At 38.3% G+C, this 18,472-nt stretch overlaps 1 protein-coding gene across 1 annotated transcript; it reads right to left on the reverse strand.

Moving 5' to 3' along the window:
• Window positions 1-1,874: 1,874 nt before the first annotated feature.
• Window positions 1,875-18,272, reverse strand: jpt1a (Jupiter microtubule associated homolog 1a). Its single transcript, XM_003447896.5, has 5 exons — window positions 18,053-18,272; window positions 15,832-15,974; window positions 4,171-4,268; window positions 3,862-3,889; window positions 1,875-3,365 (listed from the first exon to the last, which is right to left on the reverse strand). The coding sequence occupies exons 1-5, from the start codon at window positions 18,106-18,108 to the stop codon at window positions 3,232-3,234; spliced, it is 459 nt and encodes a 152-aa protein (XP_003447944.1). The 5' UTR covers window positions 18,109-18,272; the 3' UTR covers window positions 1,875-3,231.
• Between the last annotated feature and the right edge of the window lie 200 nt (window positions 18,273-18,472).

Raw genomic sequence — 18,472 nt, forward strand, 5'->3', positions numbered from 1 at the left:
CTGTCTTGTGCATTATCTTTAGAAGAGGCTTCCTTCTGGGATGACAGCCATGTGATGGCTATTCAGCGTATTGGGTATATTCTTATAGCTTAGGTCATCTTTATGTGAAGTAATCTGTCTTTCAGATCCTCAGAGAATTCTTTGCCATGATGTGCCATGTTAAACTTCCAGTAACCAGTATGCGAGAGTGTGAGAACAATAACACCAGATTTAACACACCTGTCCCCCATTTGCACCTGAGACCTTGTAACACTAATGAGCCACATGACACCAGGGAGGGAAAATGGCTAATTGGGCACAATTTGGACATTTTCATTTAGGGGTTTACATACTTTTGTTACCAGGGTTTTAGGCAATAATGGCTGTATGTTGAGTTATTTTAAGGTGACATCAAATTTACAGTGTTATACAAGCTATAAACTGACTACTTTACATTGTATCAAAGTGTCATATCTTCAATGTTATCCCATGAAAAGATATAATAAAATATTTACAAAAAATGTAAGGGGTGTACTCACTTTTGTGAGATATTATATCAACAGGTGCACTAGAGGGGCAACAATCTGACAAGGCCCAAGTCAGCCGCATCATTTTTTCCACTTTGTTTTTCGGGGTGTCTTTAAATACAGCCCTCTGTAGGCTGATAATTTCCGTTTCCATGATGTGGCATCCTTTCGTTCCTAACACACTACCCAGTCGATAACATTACGCTGAAATCTGATGTGTTATCAGAGCATTCGTTAAGTTTCTTGTAACTTAAAGACCACGTGTGCTGCCTGGTACTTTTTTGGTATTTCTAAAGGCTTTTATGCAACGCAGTCTGTTCAGCACGTGGTCAGAGTCACATAAAAATAAGAATGCAACACATCAGATTGTCTTTTACTTCTTTCAATCAGGTTTGTTAAGTGTGATGGTTTTATATTTGTGTAACCACTAATTGCTACAACCATTAAAATGTTTGACCAATACTTTATATACTTTTATAATACTTAGTTTACATTTTGTGTCATGTTTATTATCACTGTTCCATTTTTAATGGTAAACATACATATTTTTGCCCTCAAAACATAGTGCTTGACTTCTGTACTTGACTCTGGGACTGTCACTCTGGTGGTACTTTAAATTCTGTATAAGTGATTGAAATTACCCATAATCTCAGCTACACACCTATAGTATCAGTTTGAAAGTCCTTGTGCATTTATAAGATTATCAGAAAAGTTGATCGCAGACCTTAAGGCAGGGGTCCCCAATCTCAGTCCACGAGGGCCGGTGTCCCTGCAGGTTTTAGATCTCACCCTGGGTCAACACACCTGAATCACATGATTAACTCATTGGAGAACTTCAAGACATGTTGAGAAGGTAATTTATCCATTTAAATCAGCTGTGATGGATCAAGGACACATCTAAAACCTGCAGGGACACCGGCCCTCGTGGACTGAGATTGGGGACCCCTGCCTTAAGGTCAAGATCACTGAGATTCAACCTAATCCAAGTTATTAAGAAGATGCAGCTATGGTATCAATTCCAAAATCCAAGCGATTTTCTTCTTGAGTTGTCTCATTGACATCATTTTCAGAAAACTTGACCTCTGACCTTGGAAGCTCAGTGACCTTGACCTCCCAACTCCACGATTTTTAGCAGAAACACCAATCCTACATCTCCTCGTTCGCACATTCACAAACTTTGGGCGACCATACCCCACCAACCTTTTATAGCTGAGGGGTAAAACCCAAATACTGTTAAACTCATAGCTCAAGAAGGTGTAACTGTTCAAATAATATTTTATTTTATTAATGAGGCGAATTAGTGGCTGCCAAGTTTTTTTTCCCCAAGTGAAATGAACTAACAGCCACTACAAATATACAAACACACCCGATGGTCAAAACTGATTTAATGTCAATGTCCACTTGTGCCATTTATTGATTTTAAATTTCAGCAGTGACTTACATCCAGCAACAGGAAATGGTATGATGCAAGCGCTGCATCATAATAAACATAAGAGAAAGACACCACACTAAACAATGCAAACTTAAAATGCAGATTTTCTTGCATGACAGCTTGCTGCCATGCAGGTGACTCGAGAGGACAGAAGCAAGTAGAAGAATTTTGGTTGGAATAATGCCACGTGAAAGTTACAGAAAGATTGTTTTTAGATTTCCAGTGAGCAAGAATACCAACTAATGTATAAAAGGGGGAGAGCAGTGAAAAGAAGGCTGGGTTGTCATAAGGTCACTTGTCAAATCTAGGATGGGTTTACCAGGAACACAGTTGTCGGGACTATAAACAGTCCATGGATTTTCAATGCAAATGCAATGGAAAAAACACCCATCTGTGATACTGGTAGGATGCAATTAAGAAACCCAACCTTGTTTGATGCTGTAGCCTAACACACAAACAGGCGCACTTTAGAGTAAAATTTGGAGTAAATTTTACCTATAAAAACACGGGGCACTTAAAACCGGCACTGGGGTTACAATAATCTAATGCTCGAGACAGTAGCAAAAACGGCTTGTTCCAACTTTGTTTTTTTGTTTTGTTTTTTATTTTACCTGGCATGTGACCCTACAGTACTCAACTGAAGACAAATGTCTGCATTTTCCAGATCATAATGACAGTAATTTATGAGAATCCTGTGGATAATACTATAATCATTAGAAAGAGTCCAACTTCATGCAACAACAAGAACAAGAATTGTTTCACAAAAAAAGAAAAAGTATTAAACAGATTAAACGGAAGAAAATTCACAGTTATGTTTCTTCTCACATTCATACGTTAAAGACTGGACATGCATGCAAGATTGGGTCAAAGATCAACACGGAGCAAAAGCTTTTTTCCTTTGCTTGTGTTCTACAAAATGCTTCTCTATTCATTCACAGCTTGTGCTGTTGCATTAAAGTTAGGGGAGATTTACCATTTGGCTGATGTGAGAAATGTGAGCCTTGTACCCTACCTGGCAGGTCAAATGCATTTCAGAGGTAAAGGCAGACTTTGAACCGTATACATAGAAATACATAAAGTGCTTCTGTCAAAATAAACAAACAATAAAAACAGTACAAAACGGTTTTCAAAAAAGAGGTATCAAAACAATGCACTTGGGGGTGTGGAGGAGACTGGTTACTGCTGGACATCAGAGGATTCCTGCAGGACAGACAAATGAGCTGGGGATTCTTGCTTTAAATAAAAAAGATGTTCGAAGATGAATGGAGGTAAGGAGGGGTAGTCGAGTGGCTTTCAACCAAGAATCAGGCTGGACTTGCCCCCCGGGGGGTTTCGGCGGCCAGATGGTAGTCCTGCAGTGGGTTCCTCAGCCTGGGGGGCCTCATCTTGCTGCTCTGGAACTGCTTCAGGCTCAGCAGCACTGTTTTCTGAGCATCAAAAGACAGTTTATAAAATAAATGAGGAAATGCTCCCTTATGACTTCTTCTTGAAAGCAGTCTGTGTGTCAAGTTTATCGTGTTCACTCTCTAAACAAACTATGAATGCCATTCGATGTGGGTGTTTCCTGTTGTTTTCAGTTTACTCTCCAATTCAAATCAACTGCAGATAACAATAATTTGCTTCTCCTGCCCTGTTTTCAAATGAACACTAAGCTTTAAGGGTTTTTTTTGCTTTGCACATACTTTTAGCCTCATTTAGTTTCCCATGGTAAACTGGTTCTACAACTCAAAGTTCAAGCAGACCATTAAACTTTATGTATAGTGAATTCAGGGGAGGACTGGGGGAGTCTGGGGGAATAATATATTCTGTGTATGTGTTGTAAGCATTATATTAAAACTGACTTGGATAAATGTGCCAACAGTTGGGGTGCAGGGAGGTTTTGAACTAAAATAACGATGATGTGATCAAGAAACAGGCTCTTACCATTTTCACGTACAGAGATATCTCCATCCTAATCAAGATAAGCAGAAAAGAAAGGATAAATGTTTGACACCTTCATAAAGGAATTTTGTACAACTTGAATCTGTTTTGATGGACAAACGCACATTCACAGCGCAGTTCACTAGCACTAGTTACAATCCAAGTGTCATTTGGTAATTTCTCAAAAGGAAGAAGAAGAGGAAAACATTGATACTTTAAATAGTTTGGACTTTAGCTGTTTCTTGCTGTTTGTTTGGCCTCAAGTTTCACTTCCTTTCTATGCGCAACTCATGATCTGAGCCTTTGTCTTACTGTGGTGGGGGTGTCCCCCAAGTGACTGGTGGTATGATTTCCTCCTCTCCTCAGGGGGGCCGATGGTTCTCCACACAGCACACCTGTTGGTTTCCCGCCTAAAAGAGGAATGAAATATTGGGAATAATGAGAAAGACAATCCCAGTTTAAATAAACACGTATTATGTGTGCGTGTGTGTTGAGCTGTTTCAGTCTGGACTGCAGAGCTGGACAGAGAGGCAGACAGACAAATGGGACTATCCCTTATCACTGTCTCAAGCATTGTGTTTTAATGATCGACCAGAGGCGAATAAAAAGGCATCTCAAAAAACATCACTGAATAACAACATCTGAGAATTGAGGCATTAAAACTTCTGAGGCAATGAGACCCAGGAGATTAAAAAAAAACCCCAAAACGAGCCAACTGTCAGACACGCCTGACTGACACAATCCTCCACACTTCATTCTTCACAGATTTTCTACAAAATCTAATTGAAAAAAACAAACAAAAAAACAACGACACCCAAATTAGAGAGCATTGATCGACGCATCCAAATGCAGCCAAATGCAAATATGTAATAAATGGCCTAAATACAAGCAGATAAATTATACATTTTCAGTTTCCCCTGAAATATTTTTCAAGTAACAAATGACATTTGTGAGGACAGGAAATAACAATCTCATGATAGAAGCTACTCAAACAGCTGCGCACTGACTGGACTCCTACATATGACTTTCCACTTTTCTATTGTGCTCTGGGGAAATTTGACCTTTTTTTTTAAGTTACACTTTCGCACGAAATGTCCATCTTATAACAACCATTTTCACACTGAGGTTAATTTAGATGCGCAGTCATGTTCTCCTGCGTAGGCCACTTTTACTGTGTAGGCCATTTCCTTTTCGCCTCCAGGGGGTTTCTTGATTCATTCTCAGTACCCTTATTCACAAGCCTAACAGCAACGCATGTGTCTGTCAGTTTCGGAATAAATAACGGCTATTCAGAAATACTGTCTATCAGCACATGATTGGGGGGTAGAGAAAAAGGCCAAAAAGACAGAGCAAATTTACATTTTTATCATTTGTTCTCACGGAACAAAAGAGGTCCTATTCTCCAAATCGACAACAGCTTAATATCGAATGTGACATTTCAACTACGTAATATGAACTTCTTAAACTTTTCAGTATTATTATTTTTTGCACATTTATTATATCAGATAAAAGGTACCAGCTTACCGTCATCACATTTTATAACACATTCTAAAGGACCAACTGAATTTTTGGCTGAATGAATGCTTGCAAATCCTGCTAACGTCACATCTCTTGGTGTCACCGGCACCGATGCTGGTGAGATGGCCATCAGTGCTACTCTGTAGCAACCTAGTAGATACACCTATGGTATAAATTCTCCTTGTTCCCAAGTTATTGCATTCACAGGATTTTCAGAAAACGTGACGTGATGAGGTGATGATAAACTAAATCACCCTGTGCACCACTTAACTGGATAGTCAGCAGAGCACTTTCTCTAACAGACTGAGCTCTGTTGCCACAAGGACAGATACAAAAATGTTCTCGTACCTCATTAAATAACTCTTTCTAACATGCTACATCTGTCTAGCAGAGTCATCTGCACTTAAACATTTTACTGCCATTTGTTTTTACTTTCCCCAAATATGTATGGATATAATGGATAAAATATTTGAAACGCAGGAGCTGTTTGTCTTTGTAAATCATGAAGTCATGAGTGAGTACTCTAGAGTTTGGGGGTTTAGGTCTGTGCCAATAAGAACATCTGGCTTGTACACACATTACTGTTTGTGTACAGCAGATGTAAAATAATACACTTACGCAAGCACTGCTATTAAGAAATCATTTTAAGCATTTTCATTTTTAAGTATTTGTACTGTATCCTACGCATAACCCACAGGGTAATACTACACATTTTATTTCAAATTACTTTTCCACCTGTAATTTCCATAGTTTGAAGAGTAACTTCTGTGTCAAAATTACATTTACTGCTCACTTTTTATTTTTAGCTACACTTTGCTGGTATTGTTTAGGTCCCATATTTTGCTTTCAGAACTTTCTTAATTCTTTCTGTCAGAGAGTCAACAAGGTGCTGGAAACTCAGAGACGTTGATCCATACTGATGATATGCAATTGCTGCAGATTTGACAGACATCCATAATGGAAATCTTCCGGTTCAGCACATTGCAAAGATGCTCAGGTGAATGATCAGGCAATTTGAGTACAGTGAGCACATTGTTCAAGAAACAAATATGAGATGGTTTGAGCTTTGTGGCATGGTATACTATCCTATAGGAAGCAGCTATAAGAAGATTAGTACATTGTGGTCGTGAAGACATGGAGCATTGTCTGCAAAACTATTCAGGTAGGCTGTTGCATTCAGACAATGCTCAACTGTAGGGCTGTAGTGATTCATCGACACAGTTGATGACGCGGACTTGAAAAATTGTCAGCATGCAATTTTGATGTTGATGCATCATATTCTAAAACCACATAAATATGTTTTTATATCTGCAATACTCTACAGGGAGATATGGGTGTACTCTCTCAACGTCTGCTAAGAGTGGACTTAATACTAACAAAGAAAAATGCAGCGCAAACAATGGTGAACCAAAGAGGAAATCCCAAATAGTTGATTCTGTTTACCTGGATCTAGTGTTTTCAATGAGAGACAAGTGGGGATAATGGAAGAAGATCGAGACAGAGACTTCCAAAAGTGTGGGAGAAATTTCACAGAAAACAACTTTCCTTCCACAGTAGCACCACTGCAATGCATGGCCATTTAAAATGTTTGCACCCTGGAGTCACAACACGGCATTTAATCTGTTATTAGACTCAACTGACGTCTCTCAAAATGTAAAAGCACCCACCCACCACTTTAATCACACTCTAGATCTTGTTTTAACATGTGGCATAGAAACTGACATTTAATAGTGCCTTCTAAAAACCCTCGCCTGTCTGATCATTTCCTAATAACATTTAAATTTACAATAATGGATTACACCGTAGTGGGGAGAAGATTTCACAGTAGATGTATTTCTGAAAGTGCTGTAACTAAGTTTAAGAATATAATCCACCCACTGTTGTCATCTTCAATGCCCTGAAGAGCACAGCAGCTACCTGAACGCTACTCCAACAAAGGTTGATTATCTTGTTAATAACTTTGCCTACTCACTACATATAACTCTAGATACTGTAAATACTAAGGCCTCAAATCAGAAGTACTTGACTCCCTGGTGTAACTCTAAAACGCGCACCTTAATGCAGATAACTCGTAAGCTGGAAAGGAAATGGCGTTATACAAATTTAGAAGATCATCATTTAGCTTGGAAGAATAATTTGCTGCTTCATGAAAAAGCCCTCTGTAAAGCTAGAACATCTTCACTGATTGAAGAAAATAAGAACAACCCTAGGTTTCTCCCCAGCACCGTAGTCAGGCTGACAAAAAGTCAGAGCTCTGTTGAGCCAACCATCCCTTTAACGTTAACTAGTAATGACTTCATGAACTTCTTCACAAAAATTTTTTAACCATTATAGAAAAAATGACTCATAATCAACTCACATATGTAATATTATCTACAGCTACTTTCAGTGCCACTGATATTTATTTAGAGTCTTTTTCTCCAATTGATCTTTCTGAGTTAACTTCAGTAATTACTTCCTCCAAACCATCAACGTGTCTTTTAGACCCCATTCCTACAGGACAGCTCAAAGACGTCCTGTCATCAATTAATGCTTCAATCCTAAATATGATCAATGTATCTCTAATAATGGGCTACCACAGGCCTTCAAGCTGGCAGTAGTTAAACCGTCTCTAGACCCAGCAGTCTTAGCTAATTATAGGCCAGTCTCCAACACCTTCCTTTCATATCAAAAATCCTTGAATGAGTGGTTGTCAAACAGCTAACAGATCATCTGCAGAGGAATGGCTCATTTGAAGAGTTTCAGTCAGGTTTCAGAGCTCATCACAGCACAGAAACAGCTTTAGTGAAGGTTACAAATGATCTTTGTGTGGCCTCTGACGGTGGTATCATCTCTTGTCCCGCTAGACCTCAGTGCAGCGTTCGATACTGTTGATCATAATATTCCATTAGAGCGATTAGAGCACGCTGTAGGTATTACAGGTACTGCGCTGCAGTGGTTTGTATCATATCTATCTAAAAGACTCAAATTTGTTCATGTAAATGGAGAGTAGTCTTCACAAACTTAGGTTAATTATGGAGATCCACAGGGTTCAGTGCTAGGACCAATTCTGTTTATATTATACATGCTTCGCTTAGGCAGTATCATCAGAAGACATAGTATACATTTTCACTGCTATACAGATGACACCCAACTTTATCTATCCATGAAGCCAGATAACACACACAAATTAGACACCAATTAAATTGCAAGAATGTCTTAAAGACATAAAGACCTGGATGGCCGCTAACCTTCTGCTTCTAACTTCAGATAAAACTTATGTTATTGTACTCGGCCCTAAAATTCCTAGAAATATGGTATCTAACCAGATACTTAGTCTGGATGGCATTACCTTGGCCTCCAGTAACACTGTCATTTTCACAATGTCAGTCATTTTTCCCCAGGATATGTCATTCAAAGCAAATATTAAACAAATATGTAAGACTGCTTTCTTCCATTTGCACAATATCTCTAAAATTAGAAATATCTTGTCTCAGAGGGACTCTGAAAAACTAGTTCATGTATTTATTACTTCTAGGCTGGACTACTGTAATTCTTTATTATCAGGATGTCCTAAAAGCTTCGTGAAAAGCCTTCAGTTAATCCAAAATGCTGCAGCAAGAGTACTGACAGGGACAGAGAGAGCATATTTCTCCTATATTGGCTTCCCTTCGTTGGCTCCTTGTTAAATCCAGAATTGAATTCAAAATCCTGCTCCTAACATACAAGGTCTTAAATAATCAGGCCACATCTTATCTTAATGACCTTAAAGTACCATATCACCCCATTAGAGCACAACACTGCAGGCTTACTTGTTTTTCCTAGAGTATTTAAAAGTAAAATGGGAGGCAGAGCCTTCAGTTTTCAGGCCCCTCTTCTGTGGAACCAGCTTCCAGTTTGGATTTGGGAGGCACATGCTATCTCTACTTTTAAGATTAGGCTTAAAACTTTTCTTTTGGCTAAAGCATAAAGTTAGGGCTGGATCAGGTGACCCTGAATCCTCCCTTAGTTATGCTGCAACAGGCGTAAGCTGCTGGAGGATTCCCATGATGCATTGACTATTTCTTCTTCAGTCACTTTTCTCACTCACTACAGTGGCTTGCAAAAGTATTTGGCCCCCTTGAACTTTTCCACATTTTGTCACATTACAGCCACAAACATGAATCAATTTTATTGGAATTCCACGTGAAAGACCAATACAAAGTGGTGTACATGTGAGAAGTGAAACGAAAATCATACATGATTCCAAATATCTTTTACAAATAAATAACTGAAAAAGTGGGGTGTGCGTAATTATTCAGCCCCCTGAGTCAATACTATGTAGAACCACCTTTTGATGCAATTACAGCTGCCAGTCTTTTAGGGTATGTCTCTACCAGCTTTGCACATCTACAGACTGAAATTCTTGCCCATTCTTCTTTGCAAAACAGCTCCAGCTCAGTCAGATTAGATGGACAGTGTTTGTGAACAGCAGTTTTCAGATCTTGCCACAGATTCTCGATTGGATTTAGATCCGGACTTTGACTGGGCCATTCTAACACATGGATATGTTTTGTTTGAAACCATTCCATTGTTGCCCTGGCTTTATGTTTAGGGTCGTTGTCCTGCTGGAAGGTGAACCTCCGCCCCAGTCTCAAGTCTTTTGCAGACTCCAAGAGGTTTTCTTCCAAGATTGCCCTGTATTTGGCTCCATCCATCTTCCCATCAACTCTGACCAGCTTCCCTGTCCCTGCTGAAGAGAAGCACCCCCAGAGCATGATGCTGCCACCACCATATTTGACAGTGGGGATGGTGTGTTCAGAGTGATGTGCAGTGTTAGTTTTCCACCACACATAGCGTTTTGCATTTTGGCCAAAAAGTTCCATTTAGGTCTCATCTGACCAGAGCACCTTCTTCCACATGTTTGCTGTGTCCCCCACATGGCTTGTGGCAAACTGCAAACGGGACTTCTTATGGTTTTCTGTTAACAATGGCTTTCTTCTTGCCACTCTTCCATAAAGGCCAACTTTGTGCAGTGCACGACTAATAGTTGTCCTATGGACAGATTCCCCCACCTGAGCTGTAGATCTCTGCAGCTCGTCCAGAGTCACCATGGGCCTCTTGGCTGCATTTCTGATCAGCGCTCTCCTTGTTCGGCCTGTGAGTTTAGGTGGACGGCCTTGTCTTGGTAGGTTTACAGTTGTGCCATACTCCTTCCATTTCTGAATGATCGCTTGAACAGTGCTCCGTGGGATGTTCAAGGCTTGGGAAATCTTTTTGTAGCCTAAGCCTGCTTTAAATTTCTCAACAACTTTATCCCTGATCTGTCTGGTGTCTAAATCCAATCGAGAATCTGTGGTAAGATCTGAAAACTGCTGTTCACAAACGCTGTCCATCTAATCTGACTGAGCTGGAGCTGTTTTGCAAAGAAGAATGGGCAAGGATTTCAGTCTCTAGATGTGCAAAGCTGGTAGAGACATACCCTAAAAGACTGGCAGCTGTAATTGCAGCAAAAGGTGGTTCTACAAAGTATTGACTCAGGGGGCTGAATAATTACGCACACCCCACTTTGCAGTTATTTATTTGTAAAAAATGTTTGGAATCATGTATGATTTTCGTTCCACTTCTCACGTGTACACCACTTTGTATTGGTCTTTCACGTGGAATTCCAATAAAATTGATTCATGTTTGTGGCTGTAATGTGACAAAATGTGGAAAAGTTCAAGGGGGCCAAATACTTTTGCAAGCCACTGTATGTGTTAATAGACCTCTCTGCACCAAATCACACTTATTATTAATCTCTGGCTCATGTCTATTATCCTGTCTTTCATCTCTCACCCCAACTGGTCACGGCAGATGGCTCCCCCTCCCTGAGCCTGGTTCAACTGGAGATTCTATCTGTAAAATGGGAGTTTTTCCTTCCCACTGTCGCCAAAGTGCTTGTTCATATGATTGTTGGGTTTTTCCTCTGTATGTATTATTGTAGGTTCTACCTTACAATATATGAGGCAACTGTTTTTGTGATTTGTCGCTGTATAAATAAAATTGAATTGCATTGAATTAATTGACTAATCAAAAAAAAAATCATTGGCAGAGTAGTTTACTGCCCTACTCAACTGGTACTAAGACACCCAAAGTGTACATTCCACCACCAGGTTAAACCACTGATACAAGTCAGTATTTATTTAGTATTTATCCTAATGCACAGTCCAACAGGTGTACCTAATAAAGTGACCATGAGTTCTGAACATAGTGAGCACAAAAATGTGTTTTTTTCAGATAGAATGCCAGTTGCTTTATTTCCCGATAGTCTAGACTTCACAGCATTGATGACATCACAGGATTACAATAAATCCACTTCTGAGAAAGAACAAGGAAGCTTTTATGATAATTAGTTTATGTGAATGTGTACTTTGAGCTTATAAAAGCATACAGTGGAGAACCGTGAAGTGAAACAAAAAAATTTGACATTTGGTCAATGAAAATTAAACAGATAATTTTATTTCTAATCATTCTATTACCTCAGTCTTGGTATTTCACAGAGTTGTTTTATCATAGTAGTAACATTACTTGTTACCTAAAATAAAAATTTGTTAGGTAATTTGTTACACTACTCACTGTATCACTTTTGTGTTACTCCACAATATTTTCTGAGTTGCACTTTCACACAATTGCCTGTACGTAATCTAAACCTTAGGCTACAAGCCCAAACAAGGGCACAAATTACTACTCTAATGAAGAGATACACAAGCTGTTTCTTTAAGATTTAACACAAAGACAACAGCAAAGTTAAACACCAGCGCAGAGAGTACTTTGCAGCGGCGGCCACTCAACTGTAGAACCAGCCAAAGTTACGAACTAAGGCTAAGGAGAAATATAAGTAATGCGGATATCTCCACTTCTAAAAAGCTGTAAACTACTCTTCCATTTTCCTTTTCCAAGCACACCAACTGGAATCAGCTGACTGTGCGGAAGTATGTGAAAAAAAAATTCCATGTCTGACTTCCCCCCCTTTTTAAATTACTCATTGTGGAAATAATTGAAGAAACCATGCTTGGCATTCATTTGTTACTTTTTTGATTTGTAAATATAATTTGATTACTGAATTCAGTAAAATAACGTTACATTACTGTGTTAAACAAAGATGTAATGTGATACCATACCACTCCACATGTCTCTGTAAACACATAAATCTCTTACTCTCTCTCTTCTCTTTGACAAACATGCTGTGGTAGTTGCAGGTCAGGTCAGGTAAGTAAGCAGAAAAAAGAAACCTGCTCAGTGACTGAGTAAATCACTTCTTGAAAGGAGAAGGAAATATACTTGAGCCTGCTAATTCGAAGAAGACCTTACTCTGCTTAATCAAAGTTCAAAACATCTCAGGACAAGTGTCTCACTTCTCAAAACACCAAAACACAGAGAAGTAAAAGGAGGAACTGAAAGATGGGGCTTGAGTGAATTATATCCAGCTTAAACTTTCAGAACAAAGAGAGGACTATTACTTTTAACCACTCAATATGAGAAGTAAAAAAGGAGGAAGGAACTGTGTGGAAGCTTTTCTTGCATTTGGTATGAAATTATACCGGACTTTAAAAGATCCTGTAGGTACTATAGTATTACTCAAATCTTTATTGTGTGGCTCAGAAGATGAAAAGACTGTTAATACTAAACTACTCTTTATGGTTAATTAAATTCCCCCATATATTAATAGACCCTTGAACATTTCCTGATGTAAGCTTCCTGATGGTCAGCAACTTTCTTGGTGAAGTGTATTTTACACTGATGTCATCACATGGTTATTCACGTCTCTGGACTTTCCACCGACACACCATTGTATGTAATACTTCCTACCACTCCTTTTACAGGCCTATCAAAACAGTGTCTAGCTTCTGTTGCAAAAAGGTATCGAGAGGCCATTTCCCCAAACAATACAAGGATAAATTTACTAATGACAATTTATAATATATTTCTAATATCATACATTAAAAACTGTTTCACTAGAGACCCTGAGATCTTCAAATTTACAGTAGACATTCAGTATTGAAGAGCCATTTTTGTAGCAAAGACAATAATGTTTAAAATATAACCTGGAAACATTCAGAGGCCAGTCAAGAATGTTCTGTCACAATAAACTTGGACTTAGTTTTATTTTGATTTTTTCCAAAGGTCGGAAAGCATGAGAAATGCTTGTGCTAGCTCTATGCGTAATAGACCTCTGTTGTAAGATGTACTTTTAAAATTATGTTGATGTTTAAATAATTTATTTTCTTTTTAGGTGTGTCTGGTGCACACTTGGGGAAAATGCTCTGGAACAAGAGAAGCAAATAAAAATTGCAATACCTAGCATCATATTTACCTCATGTCTAGTTTCATTTCCTTTTTCCTGTTTTTTTTTTTTTGTTGTTGTTGTGCATCAATCCACATTTAGGAAAGTACACTTAAGGGCAAAAGTCTACATACCATTGTCATGTGCATGAATGTCATGGTAAGTTTGGTTTTTCTATCAATTCTTTGAACTTCTTTTTTTCAGGATGGAATGATTGTACAGCATACATCTTTAATGATTAAAAAAAATACAAGAATTGGGTGCACAAGTTTTCATTTGTTTTGGACTTTCTCTAATCCATTTAGAATGGCCTACCCAAAGCCCCGACCAACCCTTTTTAACTCTATTGACGATTTGTGAATTATGCCTAAAAGCCGAGTCTGTGCCAGGAAACACACCAATGTAAATGAACTCTATGAGCCAAAACGAGCGGTCAAATATCCAGCCAAAATTATGCCAGAAGCTTGTTAATGACTACTAAAAGCATCTGGTTGAGGTCGAGATTTCTTGCTAAGTGCCATTTAACCAAATATTAGTGGGTATATGTATACTTTTGACCATGTGTGGATTAGAGAAAATCATAAACAAATTCAAAGTTGTGCACCCCATTCTTGTTTTTCAAAATCATTACAGATCTATGCTGTCCAATCATTCTACCACAGAAAAATAATATTTCAAAGAAATCATTAAAAGCCCAAACTTACCATAATATTCATACCCACAACTGTATATATTCAGCACTGCAACAATAAGACTTATTAAACCATGGCGTTCCAGAGGTTTCTACACTGAGACAATTACTATTTATTTTCAGATGATGCCAATGATACCCAGATGTACATATCCATGAGGCCAGATGACACAAATCAATTAGTTAAGCTATAGGCATGTCTTAAAAACATGAAGGCCTGGATTACTTCTTATTTCCTACGTCTCAATTCAGACATTTGAAGTTATTGTACTCTGTCTTAACAATCTTCGGAACATGTTGTCTAACCTGATACTTCTCTTTAGCCTGCAGTCATTTTTGATCAGAATATGTCCTTCAACATGCAGATTAAACAAATATGTAGGACTTCATTCATTCACTTTACATGTTTCAGAGTGATGCTGGAAAACTAGCTTGTACATTTATTACTTCTAGGCTGGACTTTTGTAAATCCTTACTAACAGGTTGCTCTAAACGCTCCCTGAAAAGCCTTCAGTTTCTATAGAATGGTGCAGTGGAAGTTGTGACAGAAACTATGAAAAGAAACCACTGCTGTTCTCCCATGGCTCTGTGTTCTAACAGAGCACTTCACTCTCAGAATGCAGGCTTATTTAAAGTTCATAGAGTTTTTTAGAAGTAGAATCAGGGCCACAGCCTTCAACTAACAGGTCAATCTACTATGGAACCAGCTCCCAGTTTGGATTTGGGAGCAGACACCCTCTCTACTTTTTGATTAGGCTTAAAACATTCCTTTCTGACAAAGCTTATAGTTAGGACTGGGTCAAGTTACCCTGAACCATTCTTTAGTTATGCTGTAATAGCCTTAGGTTACTAAGGGGGTTCCTGTGATCTACTGAGTATTTCTTCTTCACTCATCACGTTTTATTTCCTGTGTGTTTATACACCACTACTGCATTTAATATACTGTAGTTTTGTAAACAATTAATGAGTAATTATTAAACTCTGGTTCTCCTCTTTTTTTCCTCTCACACCCAACCGCAAGTGGTTGCTCATAGGGGCTTGTCTGATTGTTGAGGGTTTTTTGTCTAATATTACAGGGTCTTCACCCTACAATATAAAATTGCCGCTATTGTGAAATGGGCCAACAAAAATAATTTAATTAAATGAAAAAGGCCATTCTGAAAATTTTTATTTTAAATAATAAACCCTGTGCTTCAACAAGGAATTGAAGCAGTCAAAACTAAACAAATATTCAAGATTTCTGCAAACTTGTTGATTACGAGACAAACACTTTTGGTCCAATATATAACCTGCTGTGTGAAATATCATGACTGGAAACAGACTCTGGAAAAACCAAATATCTGTAAACTTGCTTGTTGTTATCACTGGTTTTCTAACACCTAAGAGAAATTTTCTAAATAAGATAGCTATGGCAATGGCAAATTGAGCTGTAGGTTTTTTGACAAAAGCAACATATGTGCAGATGTGATGCAGATATTACCTGGTGGGTTGTTCCTTCGATTAGCATAAGGGTCCTCTGGCTCAGCAAAAACGCTAGAGGCCATCTTGTTTTTCCGGACAGGTGGCTTCTCCTCATCTGCACCAAGCGAAATGTTGGAGCCACCACCAGGAGGGCGCAAAACCCTGGAAAGAGAGAGATTATTCTGTTTCTTCTCACTTTTCTACCAATATTTCTATGTATTTATTAAATGCTATGCTTTAGAGTTAATGCTTCGCTTATACTCATGTCAATAAAATTCAGTGAATTGTGTTTTGGCTCGTACAATAATGAGCGTCCCAGTGGGGGGAGTGTGTAAGAGTCACGACTACAGGTTTTTTTAATTAACTAAAACAAAACTGAAAACTAACATGTTAGGTTCATTCCACAAAGGAAACATGGATCCCTTGGGCATTGAGCAGGAAGGTCAGCCAACAAAAAAATCTGCCATATGAAAAATGCAGATCTACCTGCTGTGGGGACACTGACAATACTGAAACTAATAAACTAATGAAAACAAAACAAAATAACTAAACCGAAATAAGCAAAGCCGCTTGTGAAACTAACTGAAACTAAAAATTCTTAATGAAACATAAAATAAAAGTGAAAACATAAAACTAGATTTACCCCAGTAATGAATCAGACAGATTTATTATACTAAGCGATGTGGTTTATGTACATCTGCCAGATTTTAAGTGGTAAAGAAAGAAATGTAAATTAGTAAATGGCTAAAATTTTCTTAAGACCACATAACCGCACAACTCAGTTGCTGTTTCGAATATCATACACAGAGACAGACCTGGGAGATATATCTATCAAATAAATGTATCACCCAAAACCTGGGATCTATAGATGTGATATCATGATATTTAAAGAGTTTAGTAGGATTCTGAGACCCAGAACTATCCACATGTAGACTAAAATTCATAAATACAACAATGTTCAGTATATAATTGGTGCAATATAATCTGTTGCTCAAGATCATCAGAAATGTATGATCTACAGAAAAAACCCAGTCTATTATGGGATTCTACTAAAGAACTTTGGGTAATGGGCAGAGGTAAATCTGCGATATATAAAGTTATTGCAATAAAGGTATAATCTACATTTATCTGAAAGTAAGAACAGTACTGAAAAAACAAACAAGCAAAACTGGAAAAATATAGTTTTAGAAAATAATAGGAGCCGTTTCAAATTCAATAATGTATGGCATGTATGGTGCACTACAACAATGAAATATAATAATGACAATAATTACTACTAACCTGTGATTTATGTGAAATATTATGCTAGTTATGCTTGAAAATAGGCTAGGCTATTTAACAGTGTTAAATATGTGGCTTTTACCTTAAGACCAGGTGTGGCATATACGTGTTTATGGTTTGTGTATAAATGATGTGTGTCTGAATTCCTTAATTCTTTAAATATTGTGAAAGTAAATATTTTTTAATCCTCACATGTCCTACATTTTAATTATGGTGCTATTGAATTTGCTACAATAACCATATAACTTTCTGAAAACTCATTCGTTTAAATAGTGCTAATTGTGTTTTTTTTATATCTTGGTCTTAAATCAGATGTTCAATGCATCTAATAAATGAATACAATACACGTGAAATTCAGTGTATGGTCTATATAATGTCAGGTGTGGCCAGCAGTAACATGGCCCTCGCCTCAATCAGACCATATGCAAGACAGACTAAAGCGTGTCTTACTGCACCTCCGATAATAATCTCGCTTCCTGATCAGAAATCTGCGGGAACCCCACCCAGCTGAATGAATATATATCTTTACTCCCCTGCGTTTTCCAAACAATAATCACAAAATACTCAAGAAGGAAATGCAGTACAAACACACGAAGGCATAAAAGGCCTCGGAACCACGATTAGTCTGCATCAGCTCGCTAAGCATCCTCTCTCCACAAAAGGCAGCGGTACAGGCGTGTTGTCTTGCTAACTAACGTTCACGTTCGAATGCTATATCCGGATGGGCAAAATAGGAAGGCGTGGTAGCAAGCTTTATAATTGTATCGTCGACGGCTTTACTTTCAAACTATGTCTAGGCGCTTTAGTAACAATTACAGGCAGGGGCACCAACAAAACGGTCGTCTATTTTTCTCCGTTAGCCTATGTGTCGCGTTGGGGTAAAGTCAGAGGATGCTGGACTTGTTGGCTTCATGGTGGATGGCTAACGGATACACATAGGTCTGAACGACGCCTTTTACCTGGAACTGCTTTTAGCACCGGGCTCCATCCCTTGAAATGTCGTAGTAGTCGTCATTTTTGCACAAGATGTCGTACAGTATGTATAAGTCTATCAGTATACAAGCAAACTACACTCTCATAAGCAGTATTTCACCACCTCATCACTATCCACCCTAGCTGGTGGCTCCCAGTCAACCTGCTTCCAGTCTGAGAGGACCAGTGTGGAACTAAACGACGAAAGAGATCTCACTTCCGGCTGTTGTTTCAAAATAAAATAAGACAACTGTGGAAGAAAAAGGGCTGCGGTTCTGTGATTCAGTTAGCTCACGTGAAACTGTATATTATTGTGCTTAGGAATGCAAATTTTGCAGCTGAGGAGTTGCGCTTTGCCATCTAACCTTTAACAAAAATGACACCTTCGAATTTAAATTTGAAACCAA

This window comes from Oreochromis niloticus, linkage group LG6 (assembly GCF_001858045.2).
Source record: "Oreochromis niloticus isolate F11D_XX linkage group LG6, O_niloticus_UMD_NMBU, whole genome shotgun sequence".
NCBI classification, from domain to species: domain Eukaryota; kingdom Metazoa; phylum Chordata; class Actinopteri; order Cichliformes; family Cichlidae; genus Oreochromis; species Oreochromis niloticus.

What these genes read in the sequence shown, in the direction of transcription:
- jpt1a (XM_003447896.5), bottom strand. Translation starts at nt 18,108, where the DNA reads ATGACGACTACTACGACATTTCAAGGGATGGAGCCCGGTGCTAAAAGC. An exon ending in TCGAAGGAACAACCCACCAG is followed by an intron (nt 4,269 to 15,831) that starts GTAATATCTGCA and finishes TTCCTCTTTTAG; the next exon opens with GCGGGAAACCAACAGGTGTG. An exon ending in TATCTCTGTACGTGAAAATG is followed by an intron (nt 3,366 to 3,861) that starts GTAAGAGCCTGT and finishes TTTGATGCTCAG; the next exon opens with AAAACAGTGCTGCTGAGCCT.